Source organism: Periophthalmus magnuspinnatus, chromosome 7, assembly GCF_009829125.3.
Source record: "Periophthalmus magnuspinnatus isolate fPerMag1 chromosome 7, fPerMag1.2.pri, whole genome shotgun sequence".
NCBI classification, from domain to species: Eukaryota; Metazoa; Chordata; class Actinopteri; order Gobiiformes; family Gobiidae; genus Periophthalmus; species Periophthalmus magnuspinnatus.
The window spans coordinates 3,456,356-3,473,727 of NC_047132.1; the positions used below are offsets into that span (position 1 = coordinate 3,456,356).

The 17,372-nt window shown below is 38.8% G+C and overlaps 1 protein-coding gene across 2 annotated transcripts in view; it reads left to right on the top strand.

The window, feature by feature from the left end:
• Positions 1 to 17,372, top strand: part of tp73 (tumor protein p73) — a 67,210-nt gene that overhangs the window by 21,271 nt on the left and 28,567 nt on the right. Inside the window, exons 1-2 of one of the 2 annotated variants that reach the window (XM_033969113.2) lie at positions 1,166 to 1,319; positions 6,258 to 6,506. In XM_033969113.2, coding sequence (XP_033825004.1) covers positions 1,299 to 1,319; positions 6,258 to 6,506 — 270 coding nt within the window. In that variant the 5' untranslated portion in view covers positions 1,166 to 1,298. Of the gene's footprint in view, positions 1 to 1,165; positions 1,320 to 6,257; positions 6,507 to 17,372 lie in introns of those variants that run through there. The other variant, XM_055223076.1, reaches the window with a different exon arrangement.

Genomic DNA, 17,372 nt, shown 5'->3' on the forward strand with positions numbered 1-17,372 from the left:
TTGAAAAGAGCCTTTTTCCATTAACCTTTTGTGTTTTGTGATAGACTTCCATGTAATATCCATAATGTTATAGATACAGGTTCTGATTTAATAATTCTTGAGAATAAAACATAAAATGTAAACATAGACTGCTTTGACATCCTGCATTTTTTCTGTACAATTGTAAGCAATAAAATCTAAATTAGCTTAGAAGATGTTCACTTCATATCTGACACAAATTTTCATAATGTATTTGCATTAGTCCTATGTAGAACTTTTTGTTCCAAATCCCTTTTTGCAAAATATTGTGCATAGTCATTATGGCAAGCTACGATTGTAGCCACAACTGCCCTGGGGTAGACTGATGTGTGCAAACCTGCACCATCGGCCCCTCTGACCATCACCAACACTCACACAAAACACATTTTTACTATGGCCTAGTTTAACTAGGTAATGTGGGTTAAGTGTCTTGCTGACAATTGTTTGCACTCAAACCACTATGCTGCTCCAATGTGGCACCTGTATTAACAGCAGTCTCTCCATCTGAGTGTTAACCAGGCCCAGCCCTGCTTCTGATCAGCTCAGGCTTTGACGTGAATTTGTGCACACACTATTTTAAATTTGGTCATGCTTGATCTTGAACCCAAATTGCTTCTTCCAATCCCTTCACCTCATGGCCTACCATATTCTTTCACTGTCATCCTCTTTCCCAACTCCGTTACTTTCTCCATCTCTCTCTCTCCTCCCCCCACTGATTCTGTATATCTTTTTCTTATCTTTCTCCCACTTCTTATCTTTCCTCATCTGTCTTTTTACTACATCTATCCCTCTTTTACACTTTCTTTACTATCCCCCTCTCTCTCCCCCTCTAACTCTCTCTCTCTTTCTCTCCCCCCACTCTCTCTTTCTCCCCCCCCCCTCTCTTTTTCTCTCTCTACCTCTCTCTCCCTGTGTCAGCCCCAGACAGGAGTGTTTACTCAGCGCAGGCCTCCACAACGTGTTTGGGAGCATGTGTGTACTTGTGCTCCGGTGTTGCCTGTCTATGTCCGGGCATGCTGTAATTAGAACGCACTATACCATTTTTTGGGTTCCCATCCCTCTTTCATTCTCTCTTTCTCTCTCTCCCCCTCTCTCTCTCTGTGTCTCTCTCTCTCCACACCTTGGTCCCTGTCAGTAGCTGGGTCATGTTCACTGTTGCCTGGTTGTCGATTTAAAACTACTACTACTTCTTTGAGCAATGCAGAGTCCAGCTTTTAGGTTATACAATTTTGGACGACTTTGAGTGGAGTTTTGAGCACGTGATAAAATAGCGGTAGAGGATGTACTACGTGAAAAAGAAGGTAAAATATTATGATTTTTGTAATTTTGTGAATATTTGTGAAGTCTGAATTTTAGACATTGGATTTGTAGATAATGTAATGTAGTACTTTCTTAATATTGTTTTGTTTATGATTTTTTTATTTTATTTTTTTGGTAGATAAAAACAAATTGATTTTCTGTTTTTTTCTTACATGTTCTTATATTTTCATTGGTATTCATTTGAGGTTTTAATTAAATGGCAATAATACATTTTTACTAATACTATTTAATACAGAATAAGCGTTTTTACAATTAATTTGTTTATGGGAGTCATTTTTTTTGTGGATTAATGTGATCATTGAACTTATTGAATTGCACTTGCACTCTGCTTATATTCACATCAATGCAATTAAGGATACCAAAAATAAACAATACAATTTTTTTTTTAAAATGATTTTTCTAAAATAACTAAATAAATACATTATCAAAATGATCAGTGATCCCTAGTTTTTTTGGGAGGTTGTACTTTTTTCTAACTTTAGCTCTCAGTTGGAGTGTGCTGTGTTTGCTATCCACAGTTCGGGTCCATGCGTGTTGTCACATGTTGCCGCTTGACTAATGTTGTCCTGGAAACAATATTACAGAATAACACTTTTTTGGCAGAAATTCCTTTGCACATTTTCATGATCTTTTAACAAATGTATTATACATGACAAATTCAGTATTTTGTAAAAAATAAATTTGATTTGGGCTCCAATCCTTAAAATGTGAATAAGTGTGAACATACGGCAGTCATGTTTTTGTCACTTAGCCCCAGGGCAGTTGTGGCTTTACCGAAGTGTGCTGTCTCCTCCAACTGTGAATCTTTGTGTGAATCTTTGTCATCAAGTGCTAGCTCCTCAAGTTGTAAAGTAAAATTCTACACACCTACTGGTATTATTATTGATAAAGTCAGAGGTTCCATTTCTCATGGCCCCTGTTTGTACTGTTGTTGTGTCCTTTAACAAGACACTTTGCTCACTTTGTGTGTGAAGCAAGTTTAGAATTATTATTACTAAACCGCTAACCAGAGGGTAGCCACCTCAAATGTCTAAGTGCTGCATGGTGATGTTGTGTCTATAATGTTGTGTCCATGTGGAAGACACTATGTAACATTTATGGCTTGTCTGGAATGTCACTGTTGTCGGAAAAATTATAATTCTAGATGAAAAGCAGTCCATTTGCAAAGCCTGGTGAGTTTTGAAATACAAAAAAGGTTTATTCTTTGTTACAACAGATATGATCAGGACAGGGCCCAGGCCTGCCCTGGCCACAGACTATAGTCTTCTGACATCCCATCTCTTAGAGCATCTCTCCCTTTGGCCCTTAGTCTCCACTAGTCCCCTAGACTCCTCGGGAGTCTAGGGGACTGAGCTCTGAGTATTTATACCAGAATGACAAAGCTACATACATACATTCAAAGCAGGGTGACTTTTGTTTTACAACCATGAGATTAACTTTTAACTTTTACACTATATATATATATATATATATATATATATATATATATATATATATATATATATATATATATATATATATATATATATATATATATATATATATATATATATATATATATATATATATATATATATATATATATATATATATATATATAAAACATAATAAAAAAAATAACATAAAAAATATATCATTAAATCAAATCAAAATCAAATATAATCATTAAGTGACTTGTCTGTCAGTGGCTTCTGCCTTTGCCTCATAGATGGCTGATTTCTGACAGGTGCGACAGGAGTTATATCCCCACACCTGCCCTCACCTGAGTACAGCAACCACCCCCCCACTCCCCTCCTCTAAAACAGATAAGTGAGGAGGGGGAGAAGAGGGCAATTAGCCAAAGCACGATTAGCCCTATGTTTTACATCTTGTACTGCCCCAAGGAGCTATTGCTAACTCCTGTGTGAGGCTAGCTGTCAGAGCAAGAATAGATAAGAGGTTTGCAAGGTCCTGGGTTCAATTTTTGTCTGGACTTGTTGGGGTTTTTTTTTTCTGGTTCAAATCCTGGTTTTGCTCTGGTACTGTTGGTTCTTTGTACTTAGCTATAACTATACTGTAGGGTTGCAAGATCGCGAATCAAATAAAAAATTTGAATGGACGCAATTAGCAAATCACAAAGGCTGCAATTATTGAAGTACCATCATTTCCTTTCCAAATAACAACATATTCTGTGTTATTCTGCATAAAACTGCTAACCCTGTAGTTTAGATCTGTACAAACATGTACTGAAATGTGATTCTTGTAATAGTTTGTCGTTCATATTTCAGTTTAAAAGGTGAACTTTGAACAGAATCCTATTATTAAAACATAGGTCACAAATATAATTGCTGTTGCAATGCCTGTCAGAAAAATTGCAACTTGATATTTTTCGCTAATTGTTCAGCCTTAGCATCAATCCTTCCACTCTGGTACTTGACTTTGGCTATTTGTTCTTGGTCAAAAAAGTTTCTTACATAAAACCCCCCCAAAATGAGCTACTTACACCGACCCATATACTGAGACTCAGACTTGTAAGCCTGGGGCAATGCATGTCCCTGATTTTCTTTTTGAATAATGATTAAGGGTGCACTATGTTACCGCTACCTGCTTGTCTCCATGGAGATGAAATTGTAATATTTCACAGATTGGCATTAAAGCAGAACTAAGTATCTTTCAGCAATAGAGCCCCGAAGTTGTATTTGGAGTGATTCAAACATGTTTGAGCCATCTTTAATCGCTCTGTACTTATATCATTCTCTAATTAAATGTTCTTAATCAGTGATATATGTAGGATTCAGCAGCATCACATAGTCATTTTGGCACAAATGTAGAAATATTACGCTTCTTGCTAGTGTGATCTGCAGCTATCCATCTGAGGTGCCAACATTTGTGCTGACATTTGCGGTGACTGCTACTACCATTGGTCACCACAGTTTTCTAATGCAGACGTCTGCAAACTTTATTAAGTCTTTAATAAGTTGTTTTTGATTAATATTGCATAACATAATGATCTACAGGTTTTATGGATTAAAACTATATAGCAGAAAAAGGCAAAATAGGTCTTCACTGAATGTGCATTTATTCATTTAAAAAATATTTTTCTGTTTAAAGTACATTCTTAAACTGTAAATGTGAACAATCAGATCTCTAAGTTGGTCTGATCACACCACTTTAGTGGTGTGACTAGTAGAAGTTTAAAGCAATACTGTTGGATATTCTATGCAAAGCAATAGCATCTCCATGGAGACAAGCAGGTGGCAAACCTTCAGCCAGAAAAGTGACATAGCACTCCTTTAAAAATAATAAAAACATAGCTTTATTGACAAAGGGTATTCTTTAGGGCAGGGGGTTAGAGGTGTGTTTGTGTGTGCCAACTTAAGTAAATCTGCAAAAAGAAATGACGAGTCAAAATGACTTGAATTCACAATGGCTGAATAATTTGGAAAAAAATATCAAGTTGTGATTTTTCCGAAAAGCATGATTGTGATTAGATTTGCGGTTTATGTTTTAATAATAGTATTCTGTTTAAAGTTCACATTCTAAAAGTGTCCAGAAGAATTAACAAAAAGGCTGAAATATGAACTTACAAACTAATACAAGTCACATTTGAGTACATGTTTGTACAGATCTAAACTACAGGGTTTGCAGTTTTTATGCAGAATAAGACAGGGGATTTTATTGTTTATGGAGGCAATTATGGTGCTTCAAAAATTGCAGCCTTTATGATTTGCAAATCGCATCCAATCAATCTGACTCAGTCGATCTATTAGCTTTTAAAATATATATTGATTCAGGGGAACAGATGGCATTAGGCTAATACATAAATGTATTTAAATTACATGATAAAAATGTCTGCAGACTCTTTACTGGGAGTGGATCTCTCTTTCACTGGGGTTCTCCTCAAGGTTTCTCTTTTTCTAACTGGGTTTTTTGAGTTTTTACATGCTGAGAAGGATGGTCTAAGGACGAGATGTTCTGGGACAGTTCTCCATTTGCTTGTTTTCTGTTGATTAATTTGCTTGTCTGTTTCTCTTTCATTGTTGATTTTCCAGCTTTCTGTTGATTCTTATGTTGAGCCCTGAGAGGCAACTGCTGTTGTGATTTTGGGCTTTACAAAAATAAATAATAAATTGGATTGAATAGAATTGACTAGAGATGTACTTATCCAGCTTTTACAGTGCCAATACCAATAGTAATAGATATTTTATATACCTATATAATCTGATATTAGTGCACTAACTTAAAACAAAGCATACATACTCTCTGTTCCAAATACGTAATATATCGGTTTTTACCACTTACTCTGCATCTGCACTGTTTAAACTTTAAGGGCCTGTGCCCAATTTTTCCAGTTTATTTGAACAAAATACAGTATGTCTTCCCCCAGTATGTATAAGCAGCTCAAAATAAGTATGGTGCATACTGTCTGCCCCTTAATTATAAAACAATTTATTATCCGATAATCAGGAAGTGCACCATTAGCATGCTAGTTGTTTTTAGTGTTACCATCACATCAAAACTCTGCAGTGGTCTCTGGAAAGCTCTTATAAACTCATCGTGGTGAATAATTAGGATGCTTGGAATGCATAAGGTAAGTGAGGAATACCTTTGGGCCACTGCAAACAGTTTCAAACAAAGTATTTCTGTTTTACACACTTTTTAAGACAGTAAAAATTAAGTACAACTATTTAAGAGTGACAGCCAAAAAGTAAATTTACAAATTTTGTCATAGATATTGTATTCACCGATTTTGCCACAATGATCATTTGACCACAACCCTATTGTTACCCATTCCACCGTGCCTCACCTCTTTTTGTAATCCAACCTGCCTTAAAATCCCTCTCAAAGCCCCTGTCTTTACCTGTATCCTCCCTCTCTCTCCTTTTCTACTTCCCTCCCTCTCTCCCCTCATCCTCCCTCTCCCTCTCTCTCTCTTGCAGTCCCAGTACAACCTTCTAAGCAGCAGCATGGAGAGCCTGGGGAGCCGTGGCGCCCCGGCCAGCCCGTACGGCTCGGAGCAGGCATCTTCGTCGGCGGTGCCCACTCCATCTCCATACTCTCAGCCCAACTCCACCTTCGAGGGTCTGTCCCCGGCTCCAGCCATCCCATCCAACACTGACTACCCGGGGCCCCACGCCTTCCATGTATCTTTCCAGCAGTCCAGCACGGCCAAGTCTGCAACGTGGACGGTAAGAGACTGGTTTTTGATGTTGTTTTCTGTTTACTAATATCAAAGGTGGGTACTACTGTTACATTTATTTGAGGAACTTTTTAAACTGAACATGTGAAGTCGACTTTCAGACCTTTTGACCACATTTTCCGTGCACCATTTACTCAACCAAAGTTGTATTTGGAGTCATTCGTGCATGTCTGAGAAATGTTTAATTGCTTATTTTCAAGGTCTTAGTTTCAAGGCTTATTTTGCATTTTCATCGCCACCGGCATACGCCTACTCCGCTGTACTTCCCTCTCCAATTTTATTTTCTTAACCAGTGATACGTGTAGGATTCAGCAGTGTTGCGCTGTCATTTTGATACAAATGAAAAAAATAAAAAATAATCCGCAGTTCGCTAACTTGATCTGCAGCTATCTATCAGAGGCAGCAACAGCTTCACAGCTCTTTGTTGTGATGACGTTTATGGCGACATCTGCTCCCATTAGGCACTGCCATTTTCTAAACCGGAAGCCAGTGGACTTGTTCCATTTATTAAGTTCTTTGAGATCAATATTGCAGTTCAAAATCTACAAATTATAACATAATTATCCACAAGTGTCATAGACTATAACTATATAGCGGACACCAGCACTATAGGTCTTCTTTAAAGAAATTGTACTTTTCAGAGTACTTTTCTAGCAGCACAGTTTTACATCCGTTTGAGTAATATTTTTATTGAAGTAACAGTACTCTTGTGTAAACCTTTTGGTTACTCTTCCCACTGTGAGTAAGACTACAAGTGGCAAAAGCCTGACCATATGAAATTGTTAGAACATTTGTGTTTCTAAGCTGCTCCTTCAGATATGATTTTGTTTTCTCATTTTTGTGTCTATCCTTTGAAGATACCAGATTTTGTGCATGATTTGACTTTTATTTCAAATGTCATTGTATTGGTCTGTGTCCCCAGATTGAAGTAAACATGATCACATCAAATATAGCACTTATTAATAACAATTCTAATGCTGACTTATTCTTAATTACAAAAACATGATGTCCCATTTATTTATAATTATGTTATAATGTGCTGTTTTTGTTCTCAAGCTTAATTTCCAATCAGAAAGCAGAGTGAGCCACATGAGTCTCTTATTCAGGTTGTCAGTTTCAATGCAAAAATCCAGTTGATTTTTACCTAAATCACCTCTTTCTGATCTGAAACGTCACTTACGTTACTTAAACCCTAGCACCTGCAGCCAATCGTTAATGAGTGCTAGTGCAGCCTCTGCAGCTCAGTGAGTGAATTCTGGAGGTTCTGAGCTTTCATGTGAGACATATACTGAGAATGAGAAAACTGTATTTGTGTCCTCTATATGCATTTGTTAAAGGAACTGTATGTATATAGCTCTTGTATAAAGCTCTGTTACAGTTTAAAAACAACCATACAACTGAACCTGGGTTGCCAGTGCCAGTCTAAACCTGCAGATAGAGGACATATAGAAGTTTTTCTCATTCTCAGGATATAAACAGGCCATGCCTCATGTGAAAGCTCAGAACCTCTGCAGAGGCTGCACTAGCACTCATTAATGATTCTCTGCAGGTGATGGGGTTTAGCTAGTGGCATTTCGGATCAGAGAGAGTCTTTTTAGGTTTTAACCCACAGGATTTCAGCAGTGAAACTGGCAACCCAACTGAAAGAGACGTTCTGCTTTCTGACTGGATTATACTGTTGAGATCCAAAACACCAGATTAATGGGACATTACGTCCAATGTTTTTGTAATTAAGAATAAATCAACATTATAATTGTTATCAGTAAAAGCTAAATTTAATTTGAACATATTCACCTTGAACCTGGGGATAAAGTGAGGCCATGTTAATGAAACTTCAAATCTAAATCTTACACACAGTTCCTTTCATTTTAAATAGGTTTAAAAAGTTGTTATTGTGACACGGTCACAAATATGATTTTTACATGTTTGTTGTAAAATTGCATTATGTAACTTTTCTAGTGAAGGGTTCGTCATCTGCTTATATCTGTGGAGATGTTATTTCTTGCTTTATCTGTAATGTTCCGCAGTACGACATGGCATTGCAGTTATCTACCTCCATGGAGACATGCAGGTAATGCCATCAAGCCAAATTACAGGTCAAATCCGTGGAAAGGTAAACTTGTTTACAGAAATAATTTATATTTTTTCAATGGATTTTAATTACACCAATAATTGATTAAATGCAAGATAGATCAGTCCAATACCATATTGTGGAATGTTACAGGCAAAGCAATAAAGGCAAGCAGGTGACCATCCACCAGAAATGTTACGTAGTGCATGATTATTTTAACTTAATTTACTACGTACTTTATGTTGAAATATTGCAATATTGCTACTTCTGTTATTTAAAAAAATACCTTGAGTTTTGTTTCATTCATTTATTTCTGAAAAACTGCACACACAGTAGCTCAAAACACTGCTCCACCTGCTGATGTCCTGAAGTGTAGAAGTCCTTTTCCAGGAAGTGCTTCTCTGTTTCTGTTTTAAGGTGTTCTGGGTATTGTAGAGCTCAAATAACTTTTATTGCAAAATAGATCTTGCCAACAGCTTGCCACTAATGTTTTTCGGGTTATTTAAACATTATCTAAACTGCGCCCTCTGCAGACAGCAGTGCTATTTTAGATGCAGTGAAAATATGGTTTACCTACTTCCCTATAAATGAATATAAGTAACCAGGTGAACCCTATGCTAAAAATTATATGTTTACAAATTGAAAGATTTTGATTTTAAACATGACCTATCTGTATCCCACAGATAAGAGGCAAACATTGTAAATCAAATATGGATTTTACTGATAACAATTTTAATGGTATTTTATTCTTAATCATAAAAATACTAAACATGATGGCTAAGCTGTTTATTGAATGAGCCTGTTTAATTAGTCTCTCATTTGGGTTGCCAAATTCAAGTTTGAAATCCAGTGGGTGTAAACCTAAAAGCTCTCTCTTTGATCTGAATGGTCACTACTTAAACCCACGCACCTCCAGCCTATTATTAATCACTGCTAGTGCAGCCTCTGCAGCTCAGTGAGTGAATTCGAGAGGTTCTGCGCTTTCACATGAGACATGGCCTGTCCATTTGACTGTAGTAGCTTTTTTTTTTTTTAAGAGCACAGGTTACATACAGTTCCTTTAATAACGCATGTAACTTTTCTGACAGGTGGTTCAGTAATGAAAACAGGTGGTTCTGTAATGCAATGGCTGTAGCATTTACCAATATTGCCATTCAGATACTTTTGCCATATACTGTTGGCCCTACCCCAACCGTCTCTGTCAATGTTATGCGTCTTTCGAGTAACTGTTCCACACATGATTGGACATGCCTGGTTTTCACACATATTCAATATTCGTCCCACAGGTCCACACAAGCACAGACCTGTCCCAGACCAGAGAAAGTGGAGCATCTCTCTTTCACTCATGGTCTTTCATTCCCTCACTTCACCGCCTTGTCTTGTCATCACTTTTGTAGATGTGTCAGGACTCAACCACCAGCAATCAAAACAATCAAAATGTGTGCCTATGATGTTTAAATATACAGGTTTATCTGGGATCAGAAATAACGGTTTGTAATCAGATGTATTGAAAATGGAATTAGTAACTTGGGAGGGGAGATATGGCGGGTGAAGAGGGAAAACAATAATGACTGTATTTGTATACAGAGTGTAGAATAAATAGAAGTATCTCTTGAGTTGGAAGAAGAGGCCTGCAGCTGGAGTTCAAATGCAGGAGAAGTTTATTTACCATCAGTACAGGACCCAACACTCGGAGATATGAACCCTCAAGACAGTATTGTCCAGTCTGGCTATGCTTCTGTTGTACGGAGTATACCTCTAATGATGTAGACCAAGATAACAGGGTCTGAGCTGGCAGTGTAGGACTGGCACAGCAAAGAAAAGCTATTTCTGTATCACAGAAAGATATCAGTTTGATCAGTACCGCTTTTCGAGCCAAATTCAGACACAGCCGTCCAATTAGATTTCTTTACTTCAACAACCCATATGAAACGAATGAGCTCATTGGTCATCTATCATTTTGAACAAAATCATATTTCTCTTACCTCAGATTAACAGAGTTTGTGCTTCGGTCATTGATTCTGTAGAAATGCGTGATGTCTCCTGTTATTTTCCTCTATGTTTCCTTGTAAGCAGCCATATTTGTTTTGATAAGGATCGATCCTGCATGTCCATGATCTCTAAATGTACAAGTTGTCTCACGATATCTCATAATATTGTTTATCTCAAATACCAATTACCAAAGAATGTAACTATTCGGATGGAGAATCTGTCACTGGCTTGTTTCCATATTGTTTTGCATGGAATGTTCCACAGTATGACATTTAACAAATCAATATCCATGGAGACAAGCACCAGGGGACACCACCAGATACTACAAGTTTAAATCCATAATGTGGAAAATTTCAGGTGAAGCAATAACATGTCTGTGAAGCTACGCAATGGCAAGCCACCAGTCAGAAAAGTTACACAGTGCAATTTTAACTTTTACTCCTTGATTATAAAAAAATATGGATTTCTAAACAGATTAACAGGGTAGTACCCATAACATAGTTCAAAATTATGGATGACAAATTAGTTCCTTTGTTTGACATGCATAACTGAAATAAACTAAACTGTATTTAAAAAATGCTGATGTATCATTTTGGAATCACCAGGCAATACTCACCAGTACTTGGGAGTAAGCCTTGCCTTAGCGATGACAGACAGCTGAAATGTGATGCCAATTGGGGCCCTGACCCTGTGAGGCTTCCTGGCAGGGGAAGGTGTCTCCCTTGGGTGTCACACAGTTGACCTCTCCCAAGCAAGGGCCCTATCGGACAAACTGTGCCTCCTTCACTCAGGACATATATCAGTGCTTTTGAAAGGGTTTCACAGGCCTCAAGAGTAACCAAGCGTGGCCAAGGTCTGCAGAAAAGTAAGCAGATCCACCCCCTGGACATTAGGGGGGAGAACTTTGACCTCTAGCTTTTGTTTTTGGTGTTGTTGTGTGCTAAGATTTAAAATGCACTCTTAGATGTCATCTATGGCGCCAACAGTCCTGTCTCATTTACCTGTGTCAGAAATCTGTCAACCCACTTAGCTCATCCTCAGGTGTTTCGGAGCAGCTAAACATCCGCTAACGCATTCCCTCTCCACAAAGTGGTGCAACAATGCAGTATGGAAACAAAAGTATAAAAATGTATTACAAGTTGTAAAATGCCCTAAAATGCACTCATATGTAAGATAGACCTTTGATATTGTTAGCCTTTTAGAGTCAAATATTTTTGCAAATAGGATTTTTTTTTATTTCACTTAATCTGGAATACTCAAATTCTGCCTTTTCTGTTGCAAGAGCTGCTCTGGGGTTGATTGAGGGAAGCACAGCTGCCATTCTATTCCAACAACTACGCTGATGAAATATGGCCTATACTCTCCTTTTCCTTCGTCTTCTTCTCTTTTCCTTCGTCTACTTTTCTTTTCCTTCGTTTTCTTCTCCCCATTTTCTCCTCCTTCTCCGGAGCCCCAGTGGTAGTTGGTGGTTGGGGTTGCTCCTCAGGGTCACTGTGTCCAGTGATGTCTGGATTTGGTCGACTTTCTTCATCCTTCGCAAGTGTTCTCTTGACAGTGGCATTTATTCGTTTTATTCGTTTATTAGTTCAGTTTGGTATTTCTGCAATTGCAACTTCACAGTAGTTAGTCCCAAGTTTTTCCTGTTCTTCAGTCTCCTTCTTTGTGTGAGGTGATAGTAATGTTTGTTTGGGCTCCTCACTGAAGCAAGGGAGGGGCAGCTCAATCTCCAGGTGGCCATTGCTGGCTTTCACATATCTCTGAGCCTCTTCGGACACTCAAAAACAGGGTTCAGCTGTTCCATATCCAGGGTGGACACTCGGTCTGCAAGGTCCTTCACAGCGGTCACCACTCATCTGTATGCTGCATTCACATTGGCCAAAAGACCATCCAGATAGTCAGACTTGATGGAATCGACAAACTCTTGGGTTTTGTCTACAACCGCTTTCAGGGTCTCGCTGATCTTGACCAGCATAGTATCCAGGCTCTCCATGTTGTTCACGAAGTCCACATTTGGTCAGAGATGCCTTTGCCAGTTGTTTCGACATTGTCGATGATTTGACCAACGGTCATCACATGTCTGATTGGCATGCGCAGCTCCACGGTGCTAAAGGTGTCCACAAAAGCATTGTAGTAGTACTCCATGCTGTCATAGACAACTTGCATGGTGGTGCGAAGAACATTAGCAATGCTGGTGGTCAGATCCTTCAGATCATCTCCTCAGAGCCAGGAAGACGGAACTGGGTCTCCCTGAGCACTTTGATGGCAGCATCCAGGAAAGCTTGGACATTTTTCTGGAACTCAACAATGAAGTTGCGGAAAAAGATGAAGAGCTGGCTGAGCTGGACGTCATAGTTAATGTCAGCGTTGTAGGCCTCATTGATTCTGGCCACAATAGTGTCTCTCCACTCCAGCACATTGCTTATCAGTAGGTTGTTATCAGTGAAGCTTTACAGAGAGGACAGGACAGCGGGAGACTTGAACTCAAACAGCATAGCTTTGGGGGCCTCCATGTTGTAGGCCACCTGAAGAGTCATCCTATCACTGTCTTTGGGAGTGGAACACAGTACCAGGATGTCAACATCAGCATCTGTGTTGTCTTTATTCCAGCTTCGTGACCTTTGCTTTTCTTTGATGTTTTACTGCTAGTCATTTCTCCAAGAGTTGGATATATTCCCACAGCAGGTTCTCTCAGAGTTCTTCCTTTAAGATCACCTCCTTCTCCTTGTAGTAGTAATCACTTCTTGATTATGCCTTGAATGATAGTCTGGTTTTCTCGAGCCTTCTTTGGATCTGTTTCTTCGTGAAGTGCCTTATTTTTCCAGAACTCTATTAATTGGTTTAATGTGATTTAATTGGGACATTGTGATATTTTAGTATTTTGTTAAATTACCTTCTCAGCTGCTGTATAACAATTTGGATATTGCTTTGATTGTATTCAAGACGTAGAGTCTATGATTTTTATAGAATAAGTCACTATTTAATAAACAGTTTACTTAGATAGCGTGCGACATCTATCTAGGAGCCAGCATTGCCTTATTATAGTTCTTAATTGAGATTATTTATTTTATTTTATTTTATTTATTTTTTTATTAACAATCTTAATATTTTCTTAATTTTATTTATTCATCATTATTTCTTTTATAAATTTAACAAGCTTAGTATTTTCTTAATAACAGTTTTATTTGACATTTATTAAGCAATTATCTATATCTTCTAATAACATCTAATGATATCAACTGTTTTCTAAATTTTTATTTATTTAGTCAATTTATTTATATGAATAACACTTTATAAGAACTATACCCCATCTGGCCACAACAAGATACAGTCACTAATAAATGCCATCCAATTTTATCCTAATTTAATCATTTCAACTGTCTTCTCTATTTTGTGTTTCAACATCCCAACTTGAGCTAGAAGCTGAAACAGGAGGATTTAAGGTCATGACCTTAGCGTTCCCTGTCAAACGTAAACACAACAATATAGCCATGACCAATACGGATCCTAAAGTTAAAAAGATAGCAATAAATGCAGCAAAAGTATAAATAACACTTCCTCTCTTCTTTTAGATCTTTTAATAATTTTTGTGATATTTGCAAAATTTGACGGACACTGTTTTTTGCTTATATTTCTGGCTTTTTCAATAATTTTTCTCACCATTTCATTTTTTAGTTTTTTAATTATAGCCTCTAATTTTGTTTCTTGTGTGTATTTTGTTTCGGAAACTGCTCTAATAGTAAGCATAACTTTTTCCATAAGAGTGCCAATTTTGTTTTTTTTATCAATTGGACGTCAAACAGACTATTTTCACTAGTATTAATTCATGTCATACTGAGGTAAATAGGCTGCGGTTTAGTTAAATCTGTTAAGCCAATTCCATCTATTAATGCTTCTGTGTTACAGGGCTTGTATATAATGCCAATCTGAATTATTGACCCTTGATAAATTTTACAATGGAAAGATAATTCATGTCCATTCTGGGTGTAACTCATTTGGACAGGTTTGTTTCCTTTAGATTTTATCATGTTGATAAAATTGCTGCTAGCGTTACATATAGTTTTTTGGGTGCCACAGTTTTATGTAAACTTGATTAAAAGTTTTGTTTTATTTTTAGTGTAAAGTTTAACCACTAAGTGTATTTTTTATAAAACTTGCTTTTTTTCTCTCTTCGTGTTAAGCCATAAACACGGAAATGATTAACTTTGTTTCTAATTACACTTTACCCGATCTAAGTCTAAACTTGCTACTTATAATTAATTCCAGTGCTTTTTTTTCTCTCTTCGTGTTAAGCCATAAACACGGAAATAATTACTAATTTTATATAGTATTAAAGTTATAACAATTAATTGCACAGAATGTCCCAGGAGCACATCACATTAATTTAGCATTAAACCAATTGACAGAAATTCTATGAAAAAGGCCTCTGTCGTACCGTCTTTTCTGGAGTGCTCGTTTTTGCGTTGAGATATTTCGCCTGTGCCTGCAGGATTCACAGTATCACGTCGGGGTCACCAAATTGTCAGTTTTTCCCGGAGGCACACCGCAAACAAAAATCCAGTAGGCTCAAGTAGATCCATAAACCAGGTTCTTTATTTCGACACAGGCATCATTCAAACTGATTCGACACAATCTCCCGATTTTACATCTCCAGAGTGGGCTCTATATACTAGTAGCACACGTCACATTCTCTTAATGATTAGCTTAGAATATACAGACATGAACATGTTATCTGGGTTCAATGAAGACACAGTGTGCAAAATATATATTCTTATCTGATCTTTCTTGGGAAACTTGCATGTGTTGGCGTCCATGTACATTCCAAGTACATCATAACATATCCCTGCCACACTGGCACCCATGAAAACATACAGGTCAAAGTATAATATTTCATGTATAATAATATCATGTTACATGAAACATTAATCCCACAGAATATTCGATCCATGGCAAAAATGTGCTCCAGGTAAAGGGATTGGAGGAAACAACACAGCATAGTGCAGTCTCTAGGTCTAGGTTTGTCCATTGGTCTGGGAGTGAAAGCCAGAGGTAAGACTCACTGATGCACCCAAGCCTTCACAGAAGGAACACCAAACTTGAGCTGTGAATTGCGTTTCCCAGTCAGACACAATATCCACCAGGATTCCATGGAGTTGAGATACATGGTTGGTTATGAGGTCCAGGGTCTCTTTGGCAGTCGGAAGTGTTAGTAGGGCGATGAAATGGGCTGCTTTAGAGAACCGGTCGACAATTGTGAGAATGACTGTGTTACTCTGAGATGTGGGAAGACCAGTCACGAAGTCCACTGCCATGTGAAACCAGGGATGTTTTGGAACTCGTAGCGGTTGGAGCAGATCGGAGGGTTGCGAGTGGAAGGCTCTGCCCCTGGCACACACCTGGCATGCCAACACATAAGCCCTGGTGTCCTTGTCAACCATGGACCACCAGAAGTGACATCTCAAAAGGGAGAGTGTATGATTGCCCCCCGGATGGTAGGCGAACCGTAAGCAGCGGACCCATTCAAGTACCTTGGAGCAGACAGGATCTGGAACAATGAGACCTGGATCAGGTGTTGAGCCTCCCAAACCAGATCCTCAATCTCCCAGAGAACAGCTGTGACCACACAGGCAGGGGATATGATAGGCTCTGGATAGGTATTAGTGTCCTCCTGGGAGAACTGGTGCAAGAGTGCGTCCGGCTTGATATTGCGGGATCCTGGATGATACGTGAAAATTAAGTTGAATCTACTGAAAAATAGTGACCTGCGGGCTTGACGAGAATTTAAACGTTTAGCTGGCTGAATATAAGCTATTTTTTTGTGATCTGTCCAAACCAGGAAAGGATGCCCTGCCCCTTCCAATCAGTGGTGCCACTCTTCCAGGGCGAGCTTGACCGCCAACAATTCTCGATCCCCCCATCATAGTTGCTCTCAGCTGGTGAAAGGCAACATGTGAAAAAGGTACAATTATATCACCAATTGTGTGTGTCAAACCTTTGGGAGAGGACTGCTCCAACACCCATGTCTGAGGCATCCACCTCCACAACGAACTGCCGGGAGGGATCAGGCTAACGTAAAATTTGGGCAGTGGTGAATAATCCTGTTAATTAAAGCTTGGAAGACGGTTGGAGCATTGGTTAACACAAAGGGCATCACTGAGTACTCAAAATGTCCCCAAGGAGGTTTAAATGCGGTTTTCCATTCATCCCCTTCACTTATGCACATCAGATGATAAGCGTTCCTGAGGTCTAGTTTGGCAAAGATGGTGGCTCCGTGTAGTGGCATGAAGGTGGAATCAATTAGTGGCCATGAATATTTGTTTTTAACTTTGATATTATTGAAGCCCCTAAAATTGATACATGGCCGTAATTTTTGAAAATCAAGATCAAGCGAGCTTTTGCCCTTCTGTTCCACGGGAGGTTTCTGTCCTCCCTGAGCTCGCCTTAGGACGGGGATGTTGTCGGGCGGTGGAAGGAATACTTTGAGGATCTCCTCAATCCCACTGTCACGTCTTCCGAGGAGGAAGCAGAAACTGGGGACCCGGAGGCAGACTCGTCCATCACCCTGGCTGAAGTCACTGAGGTGGTTGGCAAGCTCCTCGGTGGCAAGGCTCCGGGGGTGGACGAGATCCGTCCTGAGTACCTCAAGTCTCTGGATGTTGTAGGGCTGTCTTGGCTGACACATCTCTGCAAGATCGCATGGCGGTCGGGGACAGTACCTGTGGAATGGCAGACCGGGGTGGTGGTCCCTCTGTATAAGAAGGGGGACCGGAGGGTGTGTTCCAATTACAGGGGAAT